We start from the raw sequence: 20,875 nt of genomic DNA, 5'->3' as shown, positions 1-20,875 counted from the left end.
AAATGTGTCAATGTTGTAGTTTTGATTTGAAATCAATGAAACTTCAATATTTTCTTTTATTATTTTTACAATTTCATCTACACGGTTGGTATTACAGCCCAACTACTTCCTGAGTTCATGAAATTTGATGGTACAAATGTTGTATGACAATACCCTTTTTTTTCCTCCTTTCAATCCAGAGAAGCGGATGCACGTTGATTCAGGTGACGATTACAATTGTTTCCTAATATTTGACGAAGAGATTTAAGAATTTGTGAAATTAGATGATGACAATTATGATGGTACTCTACCTTTCGATGAAGAGACCAAAATCGAGATCCTCAAGGACTGGTTCGGAGAATTCACAAATATTTTGCTAGAATTTGGTAAGAATAGAAATATCATCACAAATTTGATGTGCTTTTTTTGCAGTAGGGAGGTTTTTTTACTCTGTTGTATGGATTAAACGAATTATTGGATCGTGTCATTAAGGTTATATTCGAGATTGAACAACTGTACCTTTATTTATCTTTCACATCGTTATATGGAGATATTATTAAGTAACAAAATAGAAGTCAATCTATTGTTTCGAGATAATTTTATTGGATGCTCAAGATTTTTCGAACCAAGACACCATGCAAAAATTTATGTTACACTTGATGCACAAATTATGACGTTACGCAATACCACATGCAAGATTCGAATACTGTGGAGATTGGCACAATGATGATTGGGCTGGTTTACTATTGATGCTAGGCTCGTGGGTCGAGTTTGCAAGAGTTGAATAAATGGTGCTGTTTTGTTATTGGAAAAAACGTATTCTAGAAACACGCTTTCTCTTATAAAGAATAGACGCTCCACATCTTGCCATGTGTCAATTTTTTGCACTGTTGGATTGAAACCTTCTAGTGGCTTCGATATTTATCTGGCTCTAGGGCTTTCTGGCTGGAAGACTTTTCATTTTCTCTGCCTCTTGAACTTTCTCTGTCTGTACTCTAGAATTTTAGCTTGGTTATAATGAAAAATTACTAGCCTTGTATAGATCTTGAGTGATTGATGTATAGGCTTTTGATTCTTCATTCTTGAGTGAATGTTGTAATGATTTGTGTGGCTTATTTTGGGAAATCTTGCCTGATTTTTGTTGAGTGCCATGGAACCTGTACTGGACCGTTCATTTTGATGATTTCATTGATATAGTAATCTCTTTCCGGTGACGGAAACTCAAAAGGGGATTAGGAACCTTGGTTTCAAACATTTTGCCTTAGGGCGAAAATCTCATGTTCCTTTTTGTGTTTTTATGTTTCTTTCAGTTCTGCACTTTATTATTTTCATATTTTTGTTAATTTAAAGTTGGCTAATATTGTGAACTTATCATAACAAATACTATTCCTTTTCAACAGGGGAGAATATTGCAGTTAGATCCTACAACTGAAGTATGGGGTCATCCCTGTTATTTTTAAATTATTTTCTTGCACTTTAACCGTTAAGAGGAGTTTAATCTTTAATTATGTATTAAAACTTTTAATTTTAATCGTTATCTAATTTTAGTCTTTGGCTTGTCTTCATTTCCTCGACCCAAATGGGATCTTATGTATTAATGGAAAAAAAAAATTTCTGCAGCGTTATAAGGAATCTCATAATAGACCGACTCAGACTCGCTCGGTGGTACGACAAATATCTGTACATACTTGTTTAGGTATAGTTTAGTTTGATAGATCCTTTTAAACCAGCAGGTAATTTAAAAACAGCGTCGGTTACTTGGTTTAGGCTTGCCTATCCAATAAAAGAGTAAGGGGAGCCCCATTTTCCCACCCAACTATCTAAATAGTTTGATACAATGTAAAGTGCATTCCAAGCCAATGCAAACAATGATTCGATCAAATCCTCTTTCTTGACGATTGATTGTATTTCTATAGTTCCATATTTAGTAATACTCGAACTTAAATCAATGAAATGATAGAATCCATAAAAATTATCCAACGGGTCCTTTAAAATCAGATTGATTCATATCTAAAAAAGGTTGACAATAAATTATTTCAAAATTGATAGCTTCGTAATAAAGTGAAATTACATACTGAATTTGTATTTGTATCTTTGTTTTGGTTCAAATTGAAATTTTGATTGTAACATGAATTTTCGGGAAAGATGTGTATAAACTATAAAGTCAAGTCAAGTTGACTCGACTATTTCCATCTTCATACAAGTACAAGATTTTATGAATCCAAATTCAAAAATCAAGTGTTTTACATCTTTTAAAAATGTTCTAGATAGACATTAAAAATAAATGAAGTCTACTCAATTCTTGACGTTGAGTTTGAACCTTTTGGACATGAGAGGCAAACGTTATTTTCTCAAAAGAAGTCAATTTTAGGATATGACAATTTCAAAGATAAAAAAGGTAGGATAAGTGAGCAAATTTCAGTGGGGATTCAACCACACAAATTTAAAGGAAAATTTTATTTATTTTTTAAATGAGAAGTCAATTTGAAATATATATTTAAGATGAAGCTTCAAAAAAAAAAAAAAAAGGTGTAATTTGTAAAGAACTAGACGGGAAGAATTAATTTCAATGCATTATTTCATTTAAATTAATTGTACAAAATGGAAAGGACATCATTACGGTCTTTTATTAATAATGTACACCAACCATCAATAAATACCTCTTTTTCAATAAAGTGGATAATTTCTAGGGAAAATTGCGGTCGAGATATCAAATCTTTCGCTTATTAGCAGATTTTATCCAAACTTTTCATTTGTGTCAATCACAATACCGAACTTTTCGAAAATATTCACTTGAAGTCCAAATGGATAGTTTCTGTTAATTTGATCGTTAGTTGACCATATGTCCATGGTCCAAGCAAATGTCTACTAATGTGTTAGAGGATAAATGGGTAAATTTACATTTTTTTATATAAATTAAAAAAATAATAATAATAAACAATAAAAAAGGATAAACCATTTCTTCTTCTTTGGCTCAGAATAACTACCACCGCACCCAGGTAATTGATTGCCATCGCCACCTTGGCCACCCACCACGGTCGCCGCCCAGGCCAACTGCCACAATCGTCTTCCCTTCACCAATACCTCGGCTAAAGCTCTCAACAACTAATTTTGTGTTTTAGATATGAAATTCGAAACTAATGGGATGAGATTCGTTTTTGATGAATAAAGTATTATACATAAATTGGAATGAGCAGAGCGGGATGCTGTTCGGGGAGAAGAAGGCAAAGTAGGGATTTAAAGAGTCGTCAAGGAAGGTAGTGGCGAGGAGGCGGGTACGACGGAGATGAGAGTAGGGGTGGTGCGTTGAGTGAGTTTCGTAGTGATAAAACGACGTTCAAATACCCCACCAAGAGGAGTAATTTTGGAGGAGGGATCAGTGTAGATATAGATATTGTAAAGTCCTTGGTGGTGGTTGAAGAAGAGTTGCAAAATCAGGTAAAATGGAGATATGAATTTGTAAGGAACAAGAAGGCAATTTTGGGTTTAGACTTGGTGCTTCCTAAATGGGATACGACGAAGTTGCCAGGGCTAATGGATGCAAGCGCTTCATAGAGGAAGAGGGCGAGATCGTCAAAATCATATGGATGGTGGCGATGCGGTGGGTAACGATGTCCGGGAAGTAGGTGGGTTCTGGTTTTTTCTTTTAGGATTTGGGTGGGATGGGTGAGTGGAGAATATGAAGTGGATTTTGTATTTTAATTTTTTTATTATAGAAAATATAAATTTACCGTTTTAATCTTTTAGAATTAGTCAAAATTTGGTTAAATCGTTGACCTTTGGTCAACTAACAGTTGAACTAACAGTTCCGTTAAGTTGGACTTCAAGTGAGTATTTTTGAAACGTTTGGTACAATGGGTGACACAAATGAAAGGTTTGGGCAAAGTCTGCTAATAAGCGAAATATTTGGTACCTCAACTGCAATTTTCCCTAATTTCTAAATTAACTTGATTTTAACCTTTATATATTTTTTTAAAAAGTTGATTTTTGAAGACAGTTTTGACCTACATTCTTTTAAAAAAAATATTTTTTAAACAGTAATTTGACATTCGCACATTTTTCAATAAAATAATATTACATATAAATTCATAATTTTTTTTATTTTTTAATTACATATTTTTCATTAATACACTATTCAAAAATTTATGAAAATAATGTGTCTTAAATAAGGGCAAAATATTTCACTTTCTAAATAACAAATGTCTCGATACTTAAAATAATTTCTATAGGCAGTTGACACCTCTTCTATTTAAAAAGGCCAAAATAAAAAATAAAAGCAGTCGGATCCTTATTAATTTTTAATGTTAATTTAGGTTCAAAAAAGTGAAATTGAAGTGAACCCAAACAAAGAGGATTTGTGCACACGCAGACACTTACACCTGCACCCACTCTCATCCGTTCCCCCAAATTGCTCCTCTCTCAATTTTTGCGTCGCCGAACTTTTCTCCGTCGTACCGCAGCCCGCTGCCTTCCGCTTTATTTTCTCAAGTTACATTTACATGAAATTGAACGTTGAACATTAAAGTAGCCATTGCAAGATTTAAATCCACTGTTCTACAAACTCTCTATTTCTGGTAGCAGTTTCTTTCTCTTCCATTTTTATCTATTTTTCCATAATTTTAATTAGCTTGCTGTGTTAATCAGCTGATTTTTCTATTCTGGGTCTTGGTCATGAACTGGTAACCGGCTACCATGTTTGGCTAGTGGATATCTATAAAAGGCCGAGCATATAAAGAAATAATTTTTTAATGCTCAAATTTCCTCAATTTAAATGCCCTTTAAATGTTTCTCTTTATAGCCACACGGGAGAATAGATATTGTAAAAATTCGTCTTCACGTACCAAGTTATTCAGATAGCTTTTTCCATCATGAATAATTCCACAGCTTCTGTGGACTCTTTTTCTGGTAATCAAACTGCCCCTCCAAAATTAACTGCCAAGAAAAAACGAAATCTCCCCGGAATGCCAGGTAAAATTACAAAGATTAGTTCCCGTTATCCACTACTATTGAATTAAGAAAATAATGTAATTTTGATTTGTGGAATTTTCATTTATTTTCATTAGATCCTGATGCGGAGGTGATTGCTTTATCACCAAGGACTTTGTTGGCTACGAATCGGTTTGTGTGTGAAATTTGCAATAAAGGGTTTCAAAGAGATCAGAATTTGCAGCTTCATAGGAGGGGTCATAATTTGCCTTGGAAGCTTAGGCAGAGATCAAGTAAAGAAGTCAAGAAAAGAGTCTACGTGTGCCCCGAACCTGGCTGCATTCATCACAGTCCTTCACGGGCACTGGGCGATTTGACCGGGATCAAGAAGCATTTCTGCAGAAAACATGGTGAAAAGAAGTGGAAATGCGAGAAGTGCTCAAAAAACTATGCAGTTCAATCTGATTGGAAGGCACACTCGAAGATATGTGGATCAAGAGAGTATAAATGTGATTGTGGGACTCTGTTTTTGAGGTCCAATATTCAACCTTTCTTGTGTACCTTACAGACGACTCTTTTGAAGTGATTTTGATATTTGGAGTTGATTTCGACTTGTTTGTTATGCAGGAGGGATAGTTTCATTACACACGTGGGTTTTTGTGATGCATTAGGAGGGAAGACTGCAAAAAAGAATACAGCACTGGTACCTTCTAGCGCTGATGAGGATCCGAAAATTCAAACTGTTATGCCATCTCCACCGCCACAAGAAGTGGCAGCACCATCACAACCGCCAGTGGCACCTCCACCACAGGCTTCATCACCATCAGCCACTGCTGTGGCGTCCTCTGTTCTTCCTCTTCAGAATCTAGGTACTTTTGACCAAAAATTGGATTGTTGTAGTTTCAGATTTCGATTTTGTCCTAGGTGTATTAGTTCTGCGAACCAAAATAAACCAAAGTTGTTTCTTGGTGACATTTGTTTTTATCTGCATATAGTGTTAGACTACCTGATCTGTGATTTGAACTGCAAGAACTAGGGCTAAATTTTAAATAACTAGAAATCCATTGGATATTAACAAATAGTACATAGCAATTTAGATTCAATATAAATCCAAGGGATATTTCTGGTTAAGGGAGAAGCAAAGAAAGTTGAAAATGATACTATTTTCTGATTATCTTTTAAATTCATACAAAATCCCCTTGGTTATTTACTTCTATCAATTTTCAATTAACTAAATATTTTCTACTTGATGTTGTTTATCTCCGTAGAATTGCCTGAAAGTTCAAGTTACAACTCAACTACTACCCGAATTTTCGAGGAGACGCCCACAGTATCTGACTCCGCTGCAAATTATAGCAGCAACAGTCTTTCCAGCAGTAATGGTAGTACAAATAGTAATGTTTTTTCCAGCTTATTTGCTTCATCAACTTCATCTGGAAGTTTGCAATCTAAAGCAACCAGATTTCCTGGTTTTTTTGAAACCATGGCTCGTCCTAAGCAGACATTTGATATTGCACTCTGTCCATCTTCTGAACCTATATCTCTCTGCCTTATGAACCAAGGGTCTGCAATTTTAAAAACAGCAGAACAAGACGGCAGGCAGTACGCTCGACCACTACAGCCTGCAATGTCTGCCACGGCATTGCTTCAAAAGGCTGCTCAGGTGGGGGTAGCTGCATCAAATGTGTCGGTATTGAGGGGGCTTGGACTAGTATCTTCTTTGTCACCTTCAAGCGAGCCCCAAAGATGGCATAGGCAAGAAATTGAGTCCGAGGGTGCATCATTAGCATCTGATCTTGGACTTGGACTTGGACTGGCCTATGATGGGGGGTCTGCTTTGACAGAATTGATGTTGGGAACTCCATCAGTTTTTGGTCCCAAGCATGCCACCCTCGACCTTCTCGGCTTAGGGATGGCTGCCAGAGGTGGCCCGACTGGTGGGCTGTCTGCTATAATGAAATCCATTAACGATGGCCTCGACGTTGCTGCAACAGCAGCAGCATTTGGTGATGGAGAATTTTCTGGCAAGGACATGGGGAGAAGCTGACACGAGCATAGCTTATGTTTGCTAGTACTTGTTCGTTTACACACGATACTTGTATGCTGTGCCTGCGTGTTACATTGTTTGAATAACTGACGTGTAGCTAGCAAACATATGGTAGGACATTGTATTAGTTCTCTGAAATGCAGGGGTTAACAGTGACAGAGAAGTAGTTGAGCCTCTTCAATGGTGTCTGCTGCCTTTTACTGATGGATGACTGGAACTCTTTCGAGTAATACATTCAGATTTGGATATCCTTTCTTCTCATTATTTATCGAGTACTTGCATGAACACTAGCTGGGAATGGTCAAAACTAGAAGTAAACATATACTACACTATTATATGGAGTTTAAATATTGATCCAATGGATTTAAATTCCTTTATGTTTATCAAATAGGAACACTAGATTAATAGCATGGCGAGTTCAGACAATCTGTATTTTAGTTTTGATTTGGCGTGTGATTATGTCGAGCCTTTGTTTCATCTGTGAGATAAGTTGATTGATAGTTTGATATTATTAGAAACATTTTTGGAAGAATTTTTATGTCAGCCATTAACCAATATGATTTAGTATCTTGTAGTTTTACATCATTATTAATTACTGTTGAATTCCTTCTGCTGCATGAAAAGCTATTGGAAAGTTTTAGACAATTGATGAGTTTCAATATCCCTACTGGAGAAAGTGTAGGTATTGACAATTGATGCCTGTGATCAAGTGGACCACTGATATTTCATAATTTGGGCAGGGTCAGTCCTATTTCATGCTTCAGACCTACTACGTGTCTTGAAAAGGAGCTGTCAGAATTTCAACAGATAATACTTGGCAGCTTTCAATTGGAAAATGGCAGGAACAAAGAAAAAAAAAGAAAAAAAAAGAAAAGACCAAACAAATACTGCCATTGTAGCATTTGTAACAATTCTGGCATCAGTTCCTCTGTGCAAGGGAATTGTTGTTCATGCTTTGAAGGGGGGCAGATTTCAGCTGCCAGACAAGCGTTCGGCCTGGCCCCGAGCTGCATCATGATCTATGAAGATGGACTGTACCAGGTCCAAGTGTTAAGCCCATGAACAGCACCGCGGCCTTGTGGGGCTCTACAAAGAAAATAGGAGGAAACGACACACGCACCCACTTTTTAACTTCACATGTCAATGATCAAGTACAAAAAAATTATCTATAGAAAATCAGGTGTACCCGTCCCACCCCCCAATCCCACTCGCGCCCTACACCACTCACCCAAACGTGCCCCACACCCTATCCTTTTATTGAATTCTTACCAAATTGACCCCCCCATCTCCCAGTCCCACACAACCGTCGAAGCCCATTGTTGCCCGTAGTTGTCCACCGCCTTCTAGACGCCCACTACCCTATCCCCTCCCCTCTATCCTTTACCCCGTTTTCCCAAATCACAATTCCTGCTTCACCACCACTTCATCAACATCGCCTTGCCCTCAAATTCACGTACCCACAACTGTGGAATGAATATTCGACCACGATGCTTGTCAGAGCACTCGAGGCATATGAAAGATTTCGTAGGATACAGAGGCCCACTTGGGGTTCTGCTGCGAGCAGTCACACGTTTGGATGGTGTCAGTGTCGGTGTCGGTGTTGGTGCAAGTGCCCAATGGTGGTGGGGTGGATTGGGATGGGAAGAAGAGCAATTGTGACCAATAAAATGAATAATCTGTGATTAATGAATAATATATTACCTAAAAATGTGTGATTTTTTTAACTAAGCCCCTGTTTGAGTCCCATTTTTACCTCATTAAAATGAAAAATATGATCGTTATCCATCACATCAAGCCACTATTTTTGAATTTCTATTTCTGGTGTGGGGCTCATAACGGCTCTATTTCTCATTCTCATTCTCATTCTCATTATAATGTGGCTCAAACGGGTTCTAAATTTGTAATTGTGCTACACTTTATCTTTGTGAAGACAAATCATTTGTATCAATAAATAAATTTTGATAAATTATTTTAATAATTTATGATCGATAAATAAGTGGAGGCTTAAACTATAGTAATTATGTATTTTTGTTTTCCAAATAAAAGAGTAAAATTAGGCCATTTTGTCCGCCGATCTTCACCACCACAAAACTGGGAAACCAATAATCAATCGTCTCACAATATGCACAAGAAAAAAGAGACAATTATATTTTTTCGATTTCTCATGGTAATGTCTGGGGTAATTGACGATTGCTTGCACCCAAGTTTGGGATTGTTCACACACTGGTTAAAGATTTGTTTTCTTTCTCCATCGGTATTTTCAAATCTAGGTGTTACATGCAAATGGGATGGCGGTGGTGAAAGGTAATAGTCGCGGTGGTAATGGTGGTTGGATGAAGTTTGGGTGATCTGCAATTTTGACAATTTTCAATTCTAAATGGTGGGTTGAGGTGGTGATGACGATGATAGTGACATCAAATGTGGTGTGTGGTAGTGATGCATGGATTAATAAGTTATAATACAAAAATTATTCATTATAACAACAATGTGTATAATTTTTTCGTGTTGATAGGTGATTGTTGATGATGTTGGGTCGATGGTGGTGGTACATAGATTAATGAGTTGATACAGAAAGTACACATAATGTAACAATAGTGTACGTAATTTTCTTGTGTTGAAGTGGTGGCGGTAGTGCGATGATATGCGATGTGGTGTAACAATTTATAAAAATTATATGCATAGCACACAATGAAGTTACAATTTCAAAGAAATTTCATATACTGTACCATGATTTAAATGTAAATTTATACCGAGTGCAAGTTACAATCACTGTTACTTATTAAGTAAGGGATTTTATTTAAAAAATACGATACAGTAGATTACGTACGGCAATAAAAATAATAGATTTGAAATCACACCTATTTTTTGAAATATATTCTAATTTATCTAATTTTTGAAATTGATTTCAAAAATGTTTGTAGTTATGAAACTACCCCATAACGGGACATCCTAGATAAGTTTACGATAAAGGAAACATTATGTGATTTTTAATGAAAAAGTAAAAAGAAATGTGACTTTTTGACATGTGCATTATTTCCATTATTTTTAAAATTACGCTACTGTTTAATTTAGATAAAAATAAATAAATTTTAATAAAATTTGATCAAAATGATGAAACGTGTGGTGAAAATTTGTGAGTTTCATAAAATGTTTGATTTAAATTAATTGTTGATTTTAACTTAAATTTGAGTGATACCAAACAAAAAAGGAAAGTTAATAACATGATGCGTTGGAACTTGAAAGCTACCATGTGGTATACACCAGTTGTCACACGTATTAGAGCATTATTTAGACAATTTTAAATGCAAGATTCTGTATTTTAAAGAGTCGATTAATTTAATTCAAGTTAATTGTTTCAATGGTCACTGAACTTAGTTTCATATCTTTGATTGATCACTGAAATTTAAAATATAGAGTTTTAATCACTGAATTAGGTTCATGTCTTCGATTGTTCACTAAAGTTTAAAATGTTGAATTTTGACCACTGAACTTTGAAAAATATTGCACATTACTCACTGAATTTTGAAAAATATTATACATTACTCATTTAACTTTGAAAATGCTGTACATAACTCATTGTAAACTCGATATTTTTTAAAATTCAACAATTATACTAGTAAGTAACGTACGGCATATTCCAAAGTTCAGTGGTCAAAACTTGATATTTTAAATTTCAGTGAACAATCTAAGACATAGACCTAAGTTCAGTGAGCAATCGAAGACATTGACCTAAGTTTGATGACAAAAACTTAATATTTTAAACTTCAGTGACCAATCAAAGATATGGATTGAAGTTCAATGACCATTAGAACAATTAACTTATTAAATCCTAATACGATTAAAGTCACAATTTCACTCTAATGACACGTTCAGTATGCTGAAAGAAAAAATGTAAATCTTGTCACACATTTCTACTTTAAATATATTTGCATTACCCAATTTAAATACATTTGCTATTTGATAAATCAATGAATGAAGTTGGTTCGAGTCTCCTTTTTACTTGTAGCTTTCGAAACACGAACTTACAATTAGATCATTGGTGTTTTTAAATTCGTTTTCTTTGACTACTTAGATGTTTATATTTATCAAGTCATCTCTATTTGTATTTTCGACTCTTCAATTCATTTTATTTCTAATTATGTCGAAGATAGATCCATAATATTTTGTTCAATCAATTCGAATAGTATCAATATACATAATGGCTTCGAAGAAGTTTCAACGCAATTTTTTCTTGTTGAACACTAATTTTGATCTGACTAATCATCTGACATAGTACTATCTTAAATTAATGAATCCTATCATAGATTTAGAGTTACGGTTCAAAATTTTTATGCACGTGTTCAGTTAGATAGCCGATGAAACTCGAAATTTGCACTGTAAGCTCGAGAATTGCCCAGCATATTCGAGATTTTCATAGCAATTCTATTTTTTCCATAATAAACTCAAGATGTCAATAGCAAATTTTTAGACATTCAAATTTACCAAATAAATCAAATAATAAGAAGAAATAAAATGAAAAATCAACATCTATTCCTCCGCATTATGGATTAAACAGTGCCCAACATTTGTTCAACAATCATTTAACAAATGGTTCACAAATAAATGTACAATTTTTAACATCTATATATACACGATGACTTCAATGTACAAAAAATTGCACTTATGTGAACAAAAATTAAAATGAGATCGATGTAATAAATGAAAAAGGAGAGACAAAAAACAAGATTTCTATATTTTACGATGTCATTCAACAAACAATAATCTATCATATCCTTCCTTATCATCTTCTTCTTTTTTCACAAATTTCTGATTGGAATTAGGCTTCACTCTTAGTAATTTCTTCGTCTCCAAGGAGACACCTCTTTGTTGCCCTTCAAATGATATATCCACTTCGATGGTCAAATTGAACATTTAGGAGAATAAGCAGGAAAAAGATGGATAAATGAAAATGACAAGTCGATTAGGTCTTTTTGTCATTGAATACGAGGTGAATAAAATGGTGGAGTAACAATCTTTATGAAAAGATTTGGCGAACGAGCAATGGATTTGAAATCGAATTGAGTGAATGAAACAAATGGATTTTAGAACTCAGGGAAAGAAGAAAGAGTTTTATGATATGATTCAATTAAATGTTTTTAAAAATTTATTTTTAGCCAGTTTGATGAAATTGTACTGTTTTCGTGCCTAATCGTAGGGAAATTTTGAATAGATAATAGACATTTTTGCAACATTTTATAAATTCTAACCATAATAAATTTTTAGAAAATTGTTCAATACTAATTCCTCTCGTCGGGAACTAAAATACATTAGACTAATTTTCAAACAATTTTTTTTAGAAAATTGTTCTTTTCTTTTGCTCTCGCATTTGTTATTTCCGAGTTAATTGTTTTAATGGTCACTGAATTTAGGTCTATGTCTTTAATTGATTACTAAAATTTAAAATATCGAGTTTTGATCATTAAATTTAGGTTCATGTTTTCGATTATTCATTGAACTTAAATCGATGTCTTCGATTGCTCACTAAAATTTAAAATGTCGAGTTTTGGCCACCGAACTTCGAAAAATACCGTACGTTACTCACTAACATAACTGTTAAACTTTGAAAAATATCGAATTTACAGTGAGTAATGTACAGTATTTTTCAAAGTTTAGTAAGTAATGTACAATATTTTTCAAAATTCAGTGGTCAAAACTAAACATTTTAAATTTCAGTGAGCAATCGAAAATATGAACCCAAGTTCAGAACCAAAACTCGACATTTTTAAATTTCAGTGACCAATCAAAGACATGAAACTAAGTTTGGTGACCATTGGAACAATTAACTGATTATTTCTCTTTCTTCTTAAAAGGTTGAACCCCAACCTTAAGGGTCTCCCACCGTCCCGCCCTTGGAGCATTCTGAGAGAGTTTAACTTGGGATGTGTCCCAACACGTAAAGGAACAAGAGATGTCCGTATATTTGTGCCCACAAAGAGTACCAATCCATATTTTAGGAATCGATCCCTGCGACTGCCAGCACCCTTTTCTTGTCTACTTGATTAAAACAACTTTTAAAGGAAACTAATTAATATGATTTCCTCTATAAATTATTTTGAAAGATGAAGCCTTTTATAAATTATATAACTTTCAATAATTATGATGTGAAAAGCAGACCAAACAAACCCGTTATATCTATGGTGTGATTGAGAGATTCGATAACATTCACTTTTTTTTTTTTTTTTTTTTTTTTTTCCAAGTTTCCCAACTTATTTTTTTTTTTTTTTTTTTATAAATTTTGATTCCCAAGACCCTTGCCCCTAGAATCTTGGAAGGGGTAAATCGCGGGTTATGCCTCAACTGGATCACAGGTTCCCCCACCGTTTGTACACTTCTGCGCACAAGAGATCCTCTTTCAAAGTGATTGCTCCATACCAAATAAATCTGGCCAAAGGTTCCCACCAGGATTCGAACCTCCACCCTGTCGCTGAAAGCAAGACAATGTTGATTGATCCACCAGTTGAGCTGTGTCCCGGGGGGCGGCTCCCTTTCTTCTTCTTCTTTTTTTTTTTTTTTAAACGAGGTGTCCCAACTTGCGCCAGACTATATCCTCGTCCTTGAACCTTCGGCCCCTCAGCTGTTCAGGGAGGTAAATCGCAAGTTGTGCCCTTGTTGGTTCCCAGGTTCCCATATGGCTTTTACTTCTTCCCCAAAGGGAGCCTCCTCCATGGTTATTACATCACCAAACTGCTCAAACCCTTCCTCTGGTTATTACAATACTTAACTGCTCCAACCAGGAATCGAACTCCCCACGCTTGGTTCCAGAACGCCCCAATGTGATTGTTCTGCCAGCTTGGATGTGCCCTGGGGGGCCGGCTCCCTTTCTTCTTCTTTTTTTTTTTTTGATAACCCAGGAACCCGCAGCCGCTACTGGCGACCAGTGCGCACTAGGTAAACCTGGGGGCTGGCACGAGACCCGCAACCACACCAGTCGGTTAAATCTTCTCCAAGGAGAAGGCGGATGTCTCAAGCGTGGATTGAACCCTCGTTGAAGCCAAACCCAGTTTCCCAGGCCATGCCCTTTGCCAACTCGGCCACACGCTCTTGACCCCCCCTTTTTTTTTTTTTTTTTTTTTTTTTTTTTTTTTTTTTTTTTTTTCTTGGTGGCCGACTTTGACCCCCCCTTTTTTTTTTTTTTTTTTTTTTTGATGTTCTTCTTATTATTATGGAAGGTGATACAAGTACAACTATAAAACCCATACGGAACACTCACATATATTGGATATGTGGGTGGAGATTTTTTTTTTTTTTTTTTTAATACAAGTGAATCCCGTGTGGTAATCGTTGTTCGTGAGTGTTGGTAGTTCACGTAATCCTGTACACTCATCATTTTCCTATTATTATTCCTCTGTTATTTTTATTATGCAAGTCGGCATCGTTAATTATACCTTTTCGTACCATTAACAAAGACAAAAATTGAATTTTCCGCCTCTACAAAAATGTTTTGATACCGCCATAAAGATAAGGCTCTGTTTATCCATGGGAGTGGCGGAGCCTCTGAATTAGGCATCTTCAGATTTACCTTGCTCGTTATCCCTTGTACTTCTCTCTCAAAATTTCCCCTTTTCTCCCCGGTATCGTGTATTCAGTTTTGTGGATTTTGATAGCCCATTTGGCTTTTATTTCAGGTGGCAAGGTTTTGATTGCTTTGGACCTTTGGTGGCATCGTTATTTGTTCCCAGAATAAGCAAAGAGAATGGTTTATTTATGGATTCTATTTACAGGGTTTTCCGAAAGGAAACATTGAATTGGTTGGTTTAGAAAATGCCATCTGGGCTGCTTTCAAATCTGAATACTGCTTTTGGTTTTGGTTTTCAAAGGGCTTTGAGATTAAAAAGAATCTCAATCCCCCCATTTAATAGAATAGCCATGGCAGCTTCTGGTACCGTAGCTGCCTCAGGAGATCTTATTCTCGATACTTTAGTCTCAGGTTGTGGGAATGTCTCAGGTTTTGCAAAGCCTAGAGGTGTCTATTTCAGTGATAGGAGCGGTAGGAATTGCCGGAAGGCTAGTGTGAGAATGAGAAACGGAGGAACTAATGGCCATACGGGAGTCCAATTAAATTTTATGTTCGATCTCACGGAAAGGTCGTGCTTTTCTAATCCACCTCTTGCAACATGGTCAAATGATTTCCGTACATTCTCATCTTCGTATTATTCTGATGGGCCTATGCCTGATTTGTCGACTGATGGATCTTCGTGCACTGATGAGCTTATAAGTCTGGCAATTTCAGAGGAGAGGTTCTCTTTTATCTTGTTTTTTCTTTGAATTCTTATTTCACAGCTTTGAAAAGTGTCTGATTTGTTAAAGACGGATTATAAGTTTTACCTAAAATATTGGCCTGTTCATGTGTCATACTGTAAGATTGTTGTATGAATTATCCAATTACTGCTTTGGAGCTTTGCATATGTTACTGAATGCTTAGATTTGTATTTATGACAAATTTAAAATACAGAGCACACATCTTATGATTCCCAAAGTGCCATATGAAAATTTCTTGCTATTAAATCCTCCTCCGAGTTGACAGTTTTTGCCTACACCTGACTTTCTTTTAATTTTTCAGTTAGCATGAGTCCGTGCTAGATTTTAAGTTTTAGTTAATTTGACCATGAACTTTAGGCAGTGCCTAGAATCAGGATATTAAATGCCCTGTTGTTGTTCCAGGGCTTCTGGTGACCGGGTTCTAAAGCTACTTTCCGGAGCATGTTACCTGCCTCATCCAGCTAAAGAAGAAACTGGTGGGGAAGATGCTCATTTTATTTGTGTGGATGAGCAAGTAATTGGTGTCGCTGATGGAGTTGGTGGTTGGGCAGATGTTGGTATTAATGCTGGAGAATATGCTCGTGAACTCATGTCCAATTCTGTGCAAGCAATTCAAGATGAAGCTAATGGTGATATAGACCCATTACGGGTGTTGGAAAAAGCGCATGCAAAGACTAAAGCCATGGGTTCCTCAACAGCCTGCATTATTGCCCTTAAAAATCAGGTTTGACGATATTCATACTTTGGCTAGACATGGTTCAGCCTTTACCGTGTCTTACTTCTATGTTTCGTCCCATATAACTGTAGTCAGAAAATATTAAGAAAACTGAAGAGCAAATTAGTAAAATGTGATTAATGCAAAAAAACAAGAAAATTGAGAGAAGACTTGGAAAAATATTAAAGAATGCTACAAGTCTTCAGTCTGATAGGATTTGCTGTGACTTTGCTTGGACTGTGAACATGTAATATGTAGGTATACACCATTTAATTTTCAGAAATTATGTGGCCATATGTCTGATCAAAATATAGATAGTTAAGGTCAGAACTTGAAGGAGGTGCAGTGCTTTGGATGCTCACCTTTTCATATATTGTGCATTTGAATGCACATTGATTATGCCTATGTTTGGCCCTCATTTTTCCAAAAATTCATTTTTTCAAAACTCATTTCTTACCACACATTCTCTCATAAAATAATTTTATACGTAAATCTAAAAATTTTCCTTCTTTTTTAACCACATGTTCTCCAACACAACACTATTTCAAAATACATTTTGGCCCAAAAATGGGGCTCAACTATGGTCTATATATATAAACGATAAAGTGTTTGGAGAATTAAGGACATCTAGATATGGTGGTGTAAGTAACATTCCTTGTGGAAAAACCTTGTACGGGGGGTAATATCTGATAGGTTACTAGTTTGTATAAAATTTCATTGGACGAGTTGGAATCGGATTTCAGTTTTGGAAATTAGTACATAAAACATACTCATACTGGCACGTCCATTCTCATATCTCATCTTGTATAAAAACAATATTCATATATGCTACAAATCTAGTAAATGCAATGTAGAGTCCATCCAAATGAGATATGGTCGACGAGAAACTTTAAACTCCTGCCTATATTGGAAGACTGATTATCACCATTTTATTAGGAGCAAAGAAAATCACATATTGAAAATGTTGAATAACACTTGCTGGTCTTTTGAAGACTAAAGAGGAAAGTCATCTAGAGCAATGATCTAACTAATTGCCTAGGAGCATGATATATAGAAAGGATTTTTTTTTTTTTAAATATATAATGGACTCGATCGATAAGTTAAATGTCTGAAACACACATAAAAACTAAAATGTAGATCTTAGACTCCCTAAAGATCTAACATAGATAGTTTGCACTAGCAATCTTTTCAGACTTCATATTTACTGATGTCCACGAATCAACTTCACACAAAAGTTAGAAAGAGGTTTGAGTGAATACATTCTGGTATGGTTGAATTTGAAGCTGTAACATTATGAAAAGAAAGCATTATAAAAGTCTAAATTTTACTTGAAGTATTGGCTGTAAACTGGCATATCAAAATTGCCACTTTTCTGATTCCTGGACTTTGATTAATCCATCCATGTTATCTGATGAGAAAAATGTTAGATAACTCATTTGATTTTTTGTTTGTAAAATACTCATTAAGGGAGAAGAAATTTTGCGCCCATTTGGCTCCCTTTAAAACTCATTAAATTATTTTTCTTGCAACTTTTTAGCCCTCCTTTTTTGACACAAGCTTATCCATTGACAATAGTTTATTTCAGTCAAATGGACAGTTGAGTTAGCTGGACAAAACACCCTCCAACATCAATGGCAGAAGACAAAATTACCCCTCATTCAATCACACTTATCCACATTTCCATTGGTTAGTGGTTGGGAGGGTATTACCGTAATTTAGGCATATAAAGTGTGTACCTTCCATTATGAATGAAAACATTTCCCTTTCATGTTACACGTACGTTCTGAACAATTTGACACCTGAGACCCACTTTTGTTTGAAAAATTGGCAAATAATGCGAATTAATGAGTTTTAATGGGGCCAAATGGGGGTTTTTAAATGGAGTTTTTTTTTTTTGGGGGGGGGGGGGGGGGGGGGGGGTTATTTGTTTTTGATAGTTGTATAATTATGTTGTACAATTATGTGGGCGCTTTTTGTACAATCAATGCATTGAAAATGTTAATGGTCTGTTCTTGGAATCTTCATTTGTTCTGCAATATATCTAGAAAAACAACCCTTCTATACGTACAAAAGGATTTTTGCTAGAATACATAAAAAGAACTCACAGTTCTGGGGCTCACACACATTTTTGGCATTTTTTATACAACATGGAGCCCACACACCTGTCTCTATTATGTACAGTCTGGGAAAAATTTTCTATACACCTAGATTTTTTCCTATAAAAATCTCTTATGAGAATGTCATAATTTGTTTCTGACAGTTGTAGAATTATGTTGCCCTAAACAGGGTCTAAATGCTATCAATCTTTATGATCTGTTCTTGGAATCTTCATTTGTTCTGCAATATATCTAGAAAAACAACCCTTCTACACGTACAGAAGGATTTTTGCCAGAATACATAAAGAAAACTCACAGTTCTGAAGCCCACACACATTTTTGGCATTTTTTTATATAACATGGGGTCCACACACCTGTCTCTATTCTGTACACAGTCTGTGAAAAATTTTCTATACACCCAGATTTTTTCCTATAAAAATCTCTTATGAGAATGTCATAGTTTGTTTCTGACCGTTGTACAATTATGTTGCCCTAAACAGGGTCTAAATGCTATCAATCTTTATGATCTGTTCTTGGAATCTTCATTTGTTCTGCAATATATCTAGAAAAACAACCCTTCTACACGTACAGAAGGATTTTTGCCAGAATACATAAAGAAAACTCACAGTTCTGGGGTTCACACACATTTTTGGTATTTTTCATACAACATGGGGCCCACCCACCAATCTCTATTCTGTATACAGTCTGTGAAAAATTTTCTATACACCCAAATTTTTTCCTATAAAAATCTCTTATGAGAATGTCATAATTTGTTTCTGATAGTTGTATAATTATGTTGTACAATTATGTTTCTGATAGTTGTACAATCATTGCATTGAAAATGTTAATGGTCTGTTCTTGGAATCTTCATTTGTTCTGCAATATATCTAGAAAAACAATCCTTCTACACGTACAAAAGGATTTTTGCCAGAATACATAAAGAGAACTCACAGTTCTGGGGCCCACACACCTGTCTCTATTTTGTACACAGTATGTGAAAAATTTTCTATACACCTAGATTTTTTCCTATAAAAATCTCTTATGAGAATGTCATAATTTGTTTCTGACAGTTGTACAATTATGTTGCCCTGAACAGGGTATAAATGCTATCAATCTTTATGATCTGTTCTTGGAATCTTCATTTGTTCTGCAATATATCTAGAAAAACAACCCTTCTACACGTACAGAAGGATTTTTGCCAGAATATATAAAGAAAACTCACAGTTCTGTGGCTCACACACATTTTTGGCATTTTTTATACAACATGGGACCCACCCACCTGTCTATTCTGTATATAGTCTATGAAAAATTTTCTATACACCCAGATATTTTCCTATAAAAATCTCTTATGAGAATGTCATAATTTGTTTCTGATAGTTGTACAATTATGTTGCCTTGAACAGGGTCTAAATGCTATCAATCTTGGAGACAGTGGATTCATTGTGGTCAGAGATGGGCAAACGTTCTTTGAATCACCTGCGCAACAACATAGTTTCAATTTCACGTATCAACTTGAAAATGACCCTAGGGGTGATCTACCTAGCTCTGGACAGGTCAGTTGAAGCACCATTTTAATACTTAATAGTACCTCATGTACACCATTTCTTCAGTTTCATAATTCCTGTGATTTATGTCTGTTATGCAGTATCATTTATCTTTTTGCCTAAATCAATGTCATTCGTATGCACTAACTAAAGAAACAGCAAAATAGTAGAAAACAACAAACAATAACAAGTCTTATTTCCAATATACTTATGCTCAGGGCATCTCAGCTACTTGATTCCCTTACTTTCACTCTGTTTTACACAGTGCTGCACCTGTTGGAATGTCACGAAATAAAATCTTATACAGAAGCAGTAAAATTTTGCAATGAATTACAATTGTCGATGCTTGTACTTTTCGCTCAGAAAATCTGACCAGTGAAGATTGTTGTCAGGTGTTTACAATTACTGTTGCACCAGGAGATGTGGTGGTTGCAGGAACTGATGGCTTGTTTGATAACTTGTATAATAACGAGATAGCAGCTGTTGTGGCAGATGCAACCAAATATGGCCTTAGCCCAGATGCTACAGCACAGAAGATTGCAGCTTTTGCACGCCTACGAGCGTTGGACAGGAAACAGCAAACTCCATTCTCTACTGCAGCACAAGAAGCTGGATATTCTTATTATGGCGGTAAACTTGATGACCTCACCGTTGTTGTCTCTTACGTCTCTGTTTAAATTAGTGCACGACAATGTTTAAATTAATGCACGACAATTTTGCACATATGGATAGTCTCTTTATCTCAATATTCCAATTTCATTTAATTTTGTCTCCCAATACACGTTTTATGAGTTCCTATAAAGTACAGTATCCATTTGTTTATGCTTTTAGCTGAGGAATGACATTTTGGAAAGTCATCTCTTTTAAAGATTCATATATTATGACTAGTGATCTTTTCCTTCTCCCTTGCTCCACCCTGAGTTGGACACTTTCCCCATTACAAATGAGAGAAGCGAAGCATTAGTTAACAGAACAGTTGATTGCGTAGAAAGGTTAGGCTCAATCAGTTTCTTGATTATAATCTTGTTTGATTTGTCATCTTCTATTATCAAAAGGATCCGCGGTACTTTCACGAGAATACATAAAGCAGTCGTCATTTAAATGCTCCCCCTTACCGTCTTCTATGTCGTTGCTCCACCTTGAATATGGGATTTCTCGGTTTAAAAGAGCTTAGTTTTCAGTCAGCTCTTCCATGAAACTTCACTAAATGACATTTGACATTCTAGAGAGTTGTACTGGACACTACAAGAAACGCTTCAATTTAAACATA

At 35.5% G+C, this 20,875-nt stretch overlaps 2 protein-coding genes across 4 annotated transcripts; both read left to right on the top strand.

Annotated features, from left to right (window-relative positions):
• Nucleotides 1-4,321: 4,321 nt before the first annotated feature.
• LOC111401075 (protein indeterminate-domain 1-like) lies at nucleotides 4,322-7,532 on the top strand. Of its 2 annotated transcripts, XM_023028619.1 has the most exons (5): nucleotides 4,323-4,553; nucleotides 4,864-4,947; nucleotides 5,043-5,439; nucleotides 5,533-5,774; nucleotides 6,174-7,532. In XM_023028619.1, the coding sequence occupies exons 2-5, from the start codon at nucleotides 4,941-4,943 to the stop codon at nucleotides 6,950-6,952; spliced, it is 1,425 nt and encodes a 474-aa protein (XP_022884387.1). In that variant the 5' UTR covers nucleotides 4,323-4,553; nucleotides 4,864-4,940; the 3' UTR covers nucleotides 6,953-7,532. The 2 variants fall into 2 exon arrangements, with proteins under 2 accessions (XP_022884386.1, XP_022884387.1); XM_023028618.1 differs by having other exon boundaries at nucleotides 4,322-4,947.
• Nucleotides 7,533-14,275: 6,743 nt separating this feature from the next.
• On the top strand, nucleotides 14,276-20,427 carry LOC111401074 (probable protein phosphatase 2C 55). Of its 2 annotated transcripts, XM_023028617.1 has the most exons (5): nucleotides 14,276-14,527; nucleotides 14,617-15,228; nucleotides 15,653-15,974; nucleotides 19,465-19,614; nucleotides 19,998-20,427. In XM_023028617.1, exons 2-5 carry the CDS (start codon nucleotides 14,753-14,755, stop codon nucleotides 20,280-20,282), a joined length of 1,233 nt encoding a protein of 410 aa, XP_022884385.1. In that variant the 5' UTR covers nucleotides 14,276-14,527; nucleotides 14,617-14,752; the 3' UTR covers nucleotides 20,283-20,427. The 2 variants fall into 2 exon arrangements, with proteins under 2 accessions (XP_022884385.1, XP_022884384.1); XM_023028616.1 differs by having other exon boundaries at nucleotides 14,373-15,228.
• Nucleotides 20,428-20,875: the final 448 nt, after the last annotated feature.

The sequence above is a fragment of the Olea europaea genome, chromosome 10, assembly GCF_002742605.1.
Source record: "Olea europaea var. sylvestris chromosome 10, O_europaea_v1, whole genome shotgun sequence".
NCBI classification, from domain to species: Eukaryota; Viridiplantae; Streptophyta; class Magnoliopsida; order Lamiales; family Oleaceae; genus Olea; species Olea europaea.
Note: the sequence above shows the minus strand (reverse complement) of the source record. Positions and strands in the feature narration are given on the sequence as shown.

Coding starts and splice junctions, on each gene's coding strand:
- LOC111401075 (XM_023028618.1), top strand. CDS start 4,848: ATGAATAATTCCACAGCTTCTGTGGACTCTTTTTCTGGTAATCAAACT. Junction 4,948..5,042: donor AAATCTCCCCGGAATGCCAG/GTAAAATTACAA, acceptor TATTTTCATTAG/ATCCTGATGCGGAGGTGATT. Junction 5,775..6,173: donor TCTTCCTCTTCAGAATCTAG/GTACTTTTGACC, acceptor TTATCTCCGTAG/AATTGCCTGAAAGTTCAAGT.
- LOC111401074 (XM_023028617.1), top strand. CDS start 14,753: ATGCCATCTGGGCTGCTTTCAAATCTGAATACTGCTTTTGGTTTTGGT. Junction 15,229..15,652: donor CTGGCAATTTCAGAGGAGAG/GTTCTCTTTTAT, acceptor TTGTTGTTCCAG/GGCTTCTGGTGACCGGGTTC. Junction 15,975..19,464: donor TTATTGCCCTTAAAAATCAG/GTTTGACGATAT, acceptor TGCCTTGAACAG/GGTCTAAATGCTATCAATCT.